This window comes from Tupaia chinensis, unplaced genomic scaffold (assembly GCF_000334495.1).
Source record: "Tupaia chinensis unplaced genomic scaffold, TupChi_1.0 Scaffold000313_1, whole genome shotgun sequence".
NCBI classification, from domain to species: domain Eukaryota; kingdom Metazoa; phylum Chordata; class Mammalia; order Scandentia; family Tupaiidae; genus Tupaia; species Tupaia belangeri.
Genome location: NW_006159806.1, coordinates 690,034 through 701,730, shown reverse-complemented (window position 1 = coordinate 701,730; position 11,697 = coordinate 690,034). Strand labels below are relative to the sequence as shown.

General features: G+C 40.8%; 1 protein-coding gene across 1 annotated transcript in view; it reads right to left on the bottom strand.

Moving 5' to 3' along the window:
• Positions 1-6,638, bottom strand: part of ECT2L (epithelial cell transforming 2 like) — a 97,514-nt gene extending 90,876 nt beyond the window's left edge. Inside the window, exons 1-2 of the mRNA XM_027772898.1 lie at positions 6,567-6,638; positions 4,490-4,602 (exon numbers count right to left, since the gene is read on the bottom strand). Of these exons, the coding sequence (XP_027628699.1) occupies positions 4,490-4,602; positions 6,567-6,632 (179 nt within the window). The 5' untranslated portion in view covers positions 6,633-6,638. The remainder of the gene's footprint in view (positions 1-4,489; positions 4,603-6,566) is intronic.
• Positions 6,639-11,697: the final 5,059 nt, after the last annotated feature.

Below are 11,697 nucleotides of genomic sequence, written 5' to 3'. Positions count from 1 at the left end.
AAGAGTGGGTGGGTCCTGGACTGAGTGGCTGAGGTAGGGTTAGGGGAGAGCGGGTGCTCTCTCTTCAGTATAAATGTACATCAGTTTCCAGTTTACTGTAATGGAGACAAGTGAAGAGAGTGAAACCTTCCTGGGTTGTTCATGATCTCCCTCTCTCCCAAAACACACACACACACACACACACACACACACACACACACACACACACTACAGACACCCCTCTTGCACGAATGCAGTGCATTCAGGAAAACTGCAAGTCTGCGCAGCTCCAGCCCTGGAATGGAAGGCCTCTGCCTATGCTCCTGGCTTCTATACAGAGACGATTTAAAACAGGTTCCACCAGTGTGGCAAGGAGACTGATTCAAACTTCTCTTAAGTTTCTCCAAGTGTGACAGACACAAACAGCCCTGTTTCCTGTCAGAAGTCACAGGAAAGGTCAATCTGGTCAGGCGGCAGAGGGAACACAACGCAGGACCACAAGATCTGTTGGTATACAGCATAATGTACTGGGGAAAAGGCCATGATACAGATATGAAAAAATGGCGGGGCACGAAGACAAACCAAGGAGACTTCCCAGGACAGGTGACACTGAAGTTGAGGTGAGAGGCAGAATTTGCCAGAAGAATGGTTTAAGAAGCTGAATCTTCAAAAAATGTCTTAAGTATCAGAAATTTTTCCATTAAGAAATCATCTTAAAGCTTAACAAAATGTCTGAGCTGACTCCGTGGCCTGGTGGTTAGGCAGCAGGAACCCACATGGCCTTATCATATCATATCATTTGGGTCCTGGACCTGGTGGCTTGAGAAACAAGCCAAGCACATGTATGTGCAAGCCCAAAATCCCCGAAAAAGGGAGAGATGGAGGAGAAGGGATTGCAGCATGCCCCTACCCCACGGGGTTGCTTTCTCCTCTCTCCCTCTTTTTCTCTCCCTATGACAAAAAACAAACAAACAAACAAAAAAACACCTTAACGAAATAGAATATTTACTAAGATAGAAAAGGAAAATTTTAGAGTTTTGAATATATCTCATAGAGACCAAGAAGAAACTTAGAAAGAAATTTGTGGTGACGTATTTCTCACCAGTATTGCAGTGCCCCCTTTATAACTATAAGTGCCTGAATTAAAACAAAATTAGTTGGAAATTATTAAACAAAACATTTAAAATAATGGCATCTCTGCCTCAAAAATATAATATTGCACAAATATAGCCTAGTTTACATGTAAAGATTCCAAGCAATCAAATAGTGCTCATTTCTCTGACTTATTCACAAACTTATTCCGTTATGGAGGAAGAATGACTATTGGAATAATATCATATTGTTCCATTACTATCATATCAATATTGGAGTTGTTTTCTCACTTTCTCTGTCTCTGTCTCTCTTCAGAGAGCACATGTGCTCTCGGGCAAAAAAAAAAAAAGATTAAAAATAAAAAAGTTGCTTGCACTATTATCATTGGACCTAGCAGTCCCATTCCTAAGTACATACCTAAGTGAAATAAAAGCATTCATATACAAAAACTTGGACACAGATGTTCATAGCAGCACTATTTACAGTAGCCAAAATAAGGAAACAGTCCATATGTCCATTAATTGATGAATGAATTGAATAAATAAAACATGGCATATTCAGACAATGGAATATTATTTGGCAATAAAAAGAAAAGAATTGTTAATACATGGTACACAGTGGATAAACCTTAAAAACATAATACAAGAAAGAAGTCAGTCACAAATGATGACATATTGCATGATTTCACTCGTTTGAGAAGCCTGGAATAGACAAATTTATAGAAACAGAAAATAGGTTAGTATTTTCCCAGAGCTGGGAGACTGGAGACAGGGAATGACTACTAACGAGTAGGAGGTCTTTAGGGGTGATGAAAACTAAACTTAGATTGTGGCAATGGTTGCAACTCTGACTATACTAAAATCATTGATTGTGTATAAATTATATCTCAACAAAGATGCTCAAAGAAGAGTTGATTATGGGTCGACCATATAGGACAGCAGTTAAGCACTGTGCATAGGAGCTGGATGGCATGTGGCTGACCACAGTTCAAATCCTGGCTCCAGTGGCTTGAAAAACACACCAGGAACGTATGTATGCATGCCCTAAACACTGAATAGATCTGAATAGATAGAGAAATGGAGGAAAAGGATTGTGGCATGACCATGTCCCCACTGATGGTTTCTCTCTCTTTCTCTGGCAAGCACATGCAGTCTCTGGCAATAAAAAAGAAATGAAAAAAAAAAAGTTGATTGTACTAACAGGTATCTTTTAAAAATAAGTTAGACTTCAGATTTAACTAAAATTAAGCACAGCTCAAACTTGAGCTTTGTCGATGGGTGCTGGTAGGAGAGAAGGAATGGCTGACCAAGAACAATGGTGAAGAAGGAGTGTAAGAAGGAATTGACCCAGGCTTTAGGGAATTAACTGGTGTTCAACCACAAAAATCACTACTACAAATTAAAGATGGGTTCAAGGTGCCACATCTAGATGCCCTAGATCTAGAGATTCACACCCAACCTCCCCTGGAATCAGCAGCCCAGAACATGTAATCGCAGCTTCATGGGACTGCAAAATACCCACTGCTCTCTGCAAAAACAGAGCAGCCACCAAACAAAGCAAAGTCATTTCACTGAACAGGTTGGCTCCATATTTTTGTCCCACAGAAAGAATAATTCGGGTACCAGACAAAGGATGCAATTTCCAGTGACAAAATGTTAGGTCTAATGGGACGCTGCCTCAGAGTACACCACAAGATCTCTAATGACCTCCAGTGGTTACAACTGAAATTGCTTGGTTTGTGAAACACGGGACAAGAACATGAAACCCAAAGTGATTATGTGTATGGGATTTGGTCTATTATTTTCTTATCTCAAAAGCTGCAGAATTGTTTTCTTTTTTGCTAAGGAAAACATAGCCAATGCCTATCGTAAAGTGTCCTTTCTCCCTGATATGTAAGCATTACTAAAGAATCTATTTTTCTGTGACCTGTCTTTGCAACCTCTTTCAGTAGAGCCAGGAAGATTCCAGTCTCCTTCAAGTGATTCTGTCAGGGAGATTTCTGTTAATGATTTGGTTTGCGCCTACAGGTGCAGGAGTAAGCTGTCAAGTGCAGAAGGAAAGAAAAAATGGCTGATCAAAAGAGAAGAGCAGGAAAATATAAAGAAAGAGTAGGAGGCAGGTACTGCAAATTAAAGCCAATTTGGTCACACACAACTTAAAGATAACTATCGTTAGTTACCTGAGAAATGTAATGGTTAGCTTCTCCCACATCCTCACCTCCGGGTTATAATGAAAGCATCTTAACATCAAATGACGCCACACTTAAAGTTTAACTACACAAACATTCGTAAATAAACTCCAACCACTTCACAGCGTCTCTGCTGTGTGCTTAACGAATCCCCAGTTCTCAGTCCTCTGGATAAGAGGTTCATTCTATTGAGAAGGGACAACGTTCCAGAAAAGCATTCTATTATTAACCCTCTTGTTGGACTCAGGCTACCAGAAACCCCTCTAGACTGACACTAGGTCATTTATTTTGCAATAAAGCCTGGAAAACCATCTTTACAGGCACCTGCTACCAGACCAGCTGGAGTCTTCACCCAAGTTCAGGCATGATGGAAGGCTCTCTAGAATATTTTGGTCTATCCCACACATCTTGCACCAAAGAGGGTCCATTTCTAACATTCATCTGACTGGTTAAAAGCCCACTGGTTGCTCTGATAACAACTACTGTTTGCTATTTGCTAGATGAATTAGCAAAGTGTCTGATCATAATTGATGTTTTATAACCTTTCCAATCAAGAGATAGCCAATGACCCATAGATATTCATTCCTATTGAACACTAGCTACTCCCAGGTGCAATTTCAACCAATGAACATCATACCATCTATGCTAACGATTTTCAAAGTAAATTACAGATATAACATGAGAGAAGAGGAAGAATAGAACAAGGACCCATTAGCATTCATTCACCAGTGCTGTACAAGTCCTGCCCATATTCCTAAATGTTGCTGCCCTTGTCACTTCTTACATATTTTTCAGATCCATCCATCCATCTAGTAATTATTTCTGGAGTGTCTACTGATGTACCAGATATTAATTTGGAATATAGCATCTATCTGATAGTTCCAAGAAGAATCTGATATACCAGAAGGAGAATCTGATATACCAAAAGGAGAATCTGATATACCAAAAGGGTGTTAAAATTGACTGGTTGAAGGCATTACAAGTATTTTGCAAAAATCAAAACAGTCTAAATGGTATGAAGGTATTAAGCCCAAGTTTCCATTTCAGCCTCAAGAAGGAAGATGGCATTAGAAAAGTCTGCCTGTAAATCTTCAAATAGCAACTGCTTTGTTTTCTACCCCCTAGGGGAAAAGAAAGGAAAGGAAACCCTTCAAGATTATTTAAACATCTTACTAGATTTTGTTTTCTTGATGAACCAATGGTAATTAAATCATTAGGCTATATATTTACCTTAATTGTGATTTATTGCACCGGAAAATAATTGCGAGTAGGAATTCTTGACGTTGCTTGTTAGTCCAGAGGTCAAACCAATGAGTTATAAGAACAACTCTTTCCTGAAAGAGCTGTAAGGGGGAAAAATGATATTTTGCTGTACAGTTCAGGATAGTCTTAGTTGCTAAGCAATCTTTAGACAATCTTTGAGCAAGCTCACAGCTAATATTTGCACAGTACATTACAGTTCACGGTGTTTTCATGGATGCAACGGGTGTCTCTCCTTTCAGCTTAAACCGTTTTTATCCAGGAACACAGACAAGCTCAGGCTTGTTGGGTGGGCTAGCAGGAAAGACTGGTAGGGACGTATTACAGAGGGGCAGAGGGCCTCTTTGGAAAACAAAGAGGCACTGATTCCTGGCTCTTGTTTCTGTCTAGGCTAATGTGGCCTAGGAAAATAAATCTCATGTATTTCATCTTGAAAATGCATACAGGCTAAAATTAATTAATTTTGCAAACAGGACCTTTTGTTGTTTTCATTCATTTTTTATTATTTTATTGTTTAGTTTTTGCTATAGGGTAAATGCACTCACCAGAGAAAGACAGAGAAGGGGGAGAGGGAGAAATCATCCCCCAGGGGAATGTTTATACCACAGTCCCTTCTTCTCCAGTCTCCTCTTGGGATTTAGGGCATGCATGCATAAGCACTGTGTGTAATTTTTAAGCCATTGAGTCCAGGACTTGAACAGAGCAGTTGGCCCAGTGGGATCCAGAGCCTTGCCTTCATGCCACCTGCTAACCCTTGTTGTTGTTTTTAATTGGCAGAGGGCACAGGCACTTGCAACAGAAACGTAGAAAGAGAAAGAGAAAAAGCAACCCCAATGAGGCATGGTCATGCCCAATCCCTTTCAACTCATCAGAATCTGGGGCATGCACACGCATGTCTGTGGCATGTTTTTGAAGCCACTAGAGCTCAGATCCAAACCACAGTTAGCCAGGTAATCACTAGGATTCAGCTCCCTTAGCCACTAGGCTGTAGGGCTAGCCCAAACATGATATTTTAGGGTAGGAGTGATTTTACTAACCTACAGTACTAGGTCTTCATAGTCCCCATCAAACTTCAAGGTAATAAAATTACTAGGGACCAGCAGATGGAGCAATGGTTACATCACTGGACATCCATGTGGCCTACCGCAGTTCAAGTTCTGGACCTGGACGGTTGAAATTCAAGCCAGGTGCATGTGCATAGATACCCAAAATCCTGACAGGAGAAGGAATTGCCGTGTGGCCATCTCCCTGGGGGGTGATTTCTTGCTTTCTGTCTCTCTTATCGTTCTCTGTTTCTCTGGCAAGCACACGTGCCCCATAGCAAAAATCTCTCTTAAAAAAAAAAAAAAGAAGAAGAAGAATTACTCAACAGCCATAGTTAGTTGTCTTCAGGAAAGACAAACACCAAGGACCAGCATCTCCAAAACCTGGGTTTTCATCCAGCTTTGCTTAGATAGGAACGTATTGTAGTCTCAAAGTTATTTTTGGTCCGGCTTTAGCCCCAGCTCTGTTAGACTCCTTCCCCTTGAAACGAGGCTAATTGCATCTGAGCTCTGAGGACTCTATCTGTCTTGTCCTTTAAGGCCTGGCAGAGCTGTCGTAAGTCATTCAATGGCCACTTCCTGTTCCTCAAGGAGCAGGCATCCCTGGGGCCATATGAACCATAGAGTTGGCACAAGAGGAAAGAGAAGATTAAGGAAACACACAGTGACACAGCACCAACACTCCCACAGCACCGCCCCCAAGAACACCTTCCTCTCTTCTTCTCCCCCACTACAGTAACTCAGTCATGTCCTGGAGTCTCCATTTTGTCACTGGAGGTACAGTGAAAGGAAAGGCAGGTCTGGAAACTCCCAGAAGGCAGGAGCTAGGGACAAGGGGGAGAAGAGACTATCTTTGGGGCAAAGTTTTACTTTGTTTAAACTGACTCCAAAACTAAATTCTTAGAGGGTCTTTCTTTAAGAATGTGGCAAAATGAGAACCCATACATCACAGTAAATTTCACCTTATAAATTACATTTATTTTATTCCGGTTTACGTATCTCACCTGTCTATTTAGTGACTTGTTGCTGAAAGGTGTCCAGGCACTGAATCTGGTGTGGAAGCTCTCCATTTCCAGGCTTTTGGGGGAGGAATCCCCAGCTGGCATCTCAGCAAATTATTTCTTTCCACGTGTAGAAACTACAGGTTTGTTTCAAATAGATGTAAGATGAAGATAACCGAGAAACATCTAACACTAATGTTCTAATATGAATTATAATACTACAGTTATTCTTTTACAAATTCGTATATACATATAATAACAAGGAATATATAGAATTATAATACACGTATGTGTGTAGGATGCCACAGGAACACACACAAGGAGTCCATGAACGCCAAGTCACTGCACTTATTCTGTACCTGTCACGAAATACGAGTCTACACAAGGGTTGTTTTTTACTTCGCCAGAAAAATGAGAGACAAGTAAAGATGTTTTAGAAAGTATATTAATGACTCAGAAGTTAGCATGATTCTTTATCAGCCAGGAAGATCAACTTTTTCTTTCTTGGAAAGCAAAAATTTGAAACATTTAAAGAAGGCATTCTGGGGTCATTTTTGCTAACTTTTTGTTGTTGTAGGGTTTTTATCACAGAGCACATGTGCTCACTGGAGGGAGAGACAGTGAGCAGAAAAGTGAGAAATCACCCCCAGGGGAGGATGACCACACAATAGTCCTGTCTTTTCCATTCTCTAGGTATTTTGGGCATGTATACACATGTGCCCAGTGTGAGTTTCAAACTGCTGGATCTGGGACCTGAACCTTTATTGGCCATGTGGGAGTTCAATGGCTTTACCACTATGCCACCTGCTGGCCTTTTGTTTGTTTGTTTTAGAGAGATTTTTGCTATAGGGCATGTATACTCACCAGAGAGAGACAGAGAGACAAAAAGAAAGAAATCACCCTTTCCCCCAGGAAGGGATGACCATGCCGTAATTCCTTTTCTTCCCTTTTCCTCTTGGGATTTTGTTTTTTTCCTTTCTTTCTTTCTTTCTTTCTTTCTTTCTTTCTTTCTTTCTTTCTTTCTTTCTTTCTTTCTTTTTTCTTTCTTTCTTTCTTTCTTTCTTTCTTTTCTTTCTTTCTTTCTTTCTTTCTCTTTTTCTTTCTTCTTCCTCTCTCTCTTTCTTTTTTAAGAGAGGTTTTTGCTATATAGCATGTCCACTCAGCCAGAGAGTCAGAGAGTGAGAAATCACCTCTCAGGGGGATGGCCATGCTGCAATCTTTTCTCCTACATTTTCCTCTCAGGATCTTGGGCACGCACACACATACACCTGTCATGAGTTTTAAGTTGCCAGGTCCAGGACTCGAACTACAGATGACTACCTGGGAGTCCAGCAACTTAATCATTATGCCACCTGCTGGTTCTTCCTCTCAGGACTTTGGGCATGCACGCACATGTGCCTGATGTGTTTCAAGTTGCGGATCCAGGCCTCAAAAACACAGTCAACCATGTGAAAGCCCAGTGCTTTTTTTTTTTTAGGCTCTCCCTCCTGATCCTCCTGCTTCAGCCTCACAGCTGAGACTACAGGTCCACGGCCCATCACCACACCTAACTCCATTTTAGACAGTTTTCCCGGGTTGCTTGGGCTAGCTTTGAGCTCATAATCCTGTCTCAGACTTCCTGAATCACTGGGACTCCAGGCACATCCACTGTGACCTGCCATACACCCAGTCCCAACCTGCAGAGCACAATATCCTAGCAATACCAGACACCTTACCACTTTGCTGCACTCTATCTGTTAATGGAGAGTCCCCACGTCCAACCCACTCAAAGGGAAAGGATTACATAATAGCATGGCAGTATACAACCTATCACAGTCCCTCTGAACTTCTCCTTTCCTACACGAAGAAAACACTAAGCCGCTTTTTAAAGGAGACCATCCAAAAGTTCCACCTCCATCAACATTTGTAGCTCAGAGCTATGAGGAATTCACAACTATCTCTGCAGATCCATGTGTAGCTCCTCTTGACCCAGAGACTACTGAATTAAGATGGTAAGTTAGCTGCTCCTTGCCCTGACATGCAATATACATAGTAGTAGAATAGGGACAGGATCACTAGAATAGGTATTCCCACTGTATTTATTTATTTATTTATTTATTTTATTTATTTTTAAAATTTGCTATAGGGTGTGTGCACTTGCCAAAGAACAACAAAGGCAGAGAGAGAGGGAACATGAGAAATCACTGCCCAGAAGGGATGACCATGCTGCAATCCCTTCTCCATTCTCCTCTCAGGACTTTGGACATGAACACACATATTTCAAGACATCGAGTCCAGGACTTGAACCACACAGTCGGCCACGTGAGATCCAGCTAGCCCAACCACTATGCTGGCCCAATATTACCAACTTCAAAGGACAGGTGACATAAAAAGGTGCATGACATCTCTGAAATCCTGCTGTAGAAGGCTGGGGGTCTGATAATCATTTTCAGTCTTGAACAATCACATTCTCTTTTCGACCATACCAGTGATTCCTTTGACAATGCCACTTTCTCGTAATATATTCCAGGTCATTCGTTTGATTCGAAGCAGTGCTCTGTGACACAGCTGTTTAGAGACATTCTCTCTCTCAAGTTTATTGAAGATATGTTGAACCCATCAGACTTCTTTAGGAAGAGCCAAATCCTAAGTCTCCCTTCTCAGATATATGTTTTCTAGTGAAAGTATTTGCTAGTATTCAGAGATCCTAAAAAATACCATTGAGGACGGGGAAAATATTTTTGTTAAATATGCCTCAGACAAGGGACTGATAACGAGAATACATAGGGAACTCAAGTGCCTTATGCGAAAAAAAATGATTAACCCGATTAAAAGATGGGAAAGTGAGCTGAACAAAAGTCTCTCTAAGGAAGACATACGAACAGCCAAAAAGCATATGAGGAAATGCTCGACATCCCTCATCATAAGGGAAATGCAGATAAAAACCACAATGAGATACCACCTAACCCCTGTCAGAATGGCAAAGATTAAGAATATAAAAAGTGATAAGTGTTGGCGGGGATGTGGTGAAAAGGGAACCCTCCTACACTGTTGGTGGGAATGTAAACTAGTTCAACCACTGTGGAGAACAATATGGAGGTTCCTCAAAGATCTACAAATAGAACTACCATTTGATCCAGCAATCCCACTTCTGGGTATTTACCCAAAAGACAGGAGAACGCTCAGTCAGAAAAGTGCTTGCACATCCATGTTTATTGCAGCATTATTCACAATTGCCAAGACATGGAACCAACCTAAATGTCCACAAACTGATGAATGGATTGGAAAAGTGTGGTATATATACTCTATGGAATACTACTCAGCCATAAAAAATAACAAGACCCTGGAATTTGATAGAAAATGGTCAGATACGGAGGATCTATTGCTGAGTGAAGTAAGCCAGGCTATGAAAGAAAGATATTGTATGTATCCACTCAATATATACCGACTATCCGCACTCTATAATAGAGAGCAAAAATTCGGAGGACATAAAAACAGTGAAGGTACTTAATGAGAATAGGACAGTGTGGAATGGGGTAAGTGAAGAGAAGAGGATAGAGAAAGATAGCAAGTGAACAATAGAGAGACAGGACGTTAGTGAGAAACAGATAGGGCTTATTAACTGTTGATGATGACATGTATAGTATTCTCAACTGGATTGGTCTGAGAAGTGTTTCATGATGGGCAAAGTATTTTTACAAGCAAAACGAGAAATAGCAATTGACTGTTTTATAAAAATAATTAGAATAATAAAGATAATGATAAAAAAAACTACAAAAAATACCATTGACAAGTCAATATATACTTAAAAATAAAACCTAGTACCACTATTATCAAATGTGTACAACATAACGTAATATTCAATGCTGAATAAGAAGACTATGTCAATATCCTTGATGTGATTATTTCACTCTATATGCGTGCTTTGAAAAACTACGCTGTACCCCACAAATATGTCCAATGATTATATGTAAACAAGAACATCACAATAAAAAATGTAATTATTTAGGGCCAGTCTTGTAGGACAGCAGTTAAACACAGTACATTAGTGGCTGGATCCCACAGAGCCAGCGAGAGTTTGAATCCAGGCCTGATGGCTTGAAAAATGCACTAGGTGAGTGTGCATATGTGCCCAAAATCCTGGCAGGAAGAAGCAATCGAGCAAAAAGAATTAAAAACATGACCATGCTCCATGACAGGGTGCTTTCTGTGTGTGTGTGTGTGTGTGTGTGTGTGTGTGTGTGTGAATCCAGCGTTATTTCACAGCCCAAGTGAGAGATGGGCCTATCACAAAATAGAATTGTGGATATAGTTTTTGTTGGTCTCTCTGGTGAATACACTCTAGCAAGAAAAGAGAAAGGGGCAAAGTAAAATTTTAAAATTGATCATTTGCTATAGGACATAATGCACTCACCAGAGAGATGAGAGAGAGAAAGAGAGAAAGGAAAAATGAGAAAGCAAGTCACCAGGTCTGGGACTGAAACTGCAGTCAGCCATGTGGGAGTCCAAAGCCTTAACCACCATACCACTTGTTGGTCCCTAAAGATACTTTATTTGATTTGATTTATTTTCTAGAGAGACTTTAATATAGGATGTGTGTGCTTGCTGGAGAGACAAAGAGAAAGAAAGTGAGAAATCATCCCTCAGGAGGGATGGCCACACTGAAATCCCTTCTCTGATCTCCTCTTGAGACCCTGGCCATGCATGCACACACGCCCAGTGGAAGTTTCAAGCCATGGGTCCAGGACTTGAACTATGGCCAGCCACGTGGGAGTCTAGTGCCTCAACCATTATGGCACGAGTTGGCCCCAAGATATTTTTTAATGAATTAAAGAGGAGAGAGAGAATATGGCATTAAATGGTATATGACGGCTATACTCTTGACTTGGTCCTTCCCACTCGGCAGAGTTTCAAGCATTTGTTGTGCAGTCTTCCTCAGTTTTTGTCTTTACTAGTTGAAGACGTGGATCAGTGTTCCTTCCAATCTCACAAATCCCTGAGTTTGGGGATCTCGCTAAAATCCTATTCATTCCTGTTTGCAAACCAGCCAAGTATTTTCTGAGTTCCTTTATTTCTGGTGGTGTCTTTGCAGTGCTGCCAACAATAATGAATTCATTCTAAGAACCCTACTTTTCTACCTCTTCACATAATGTAC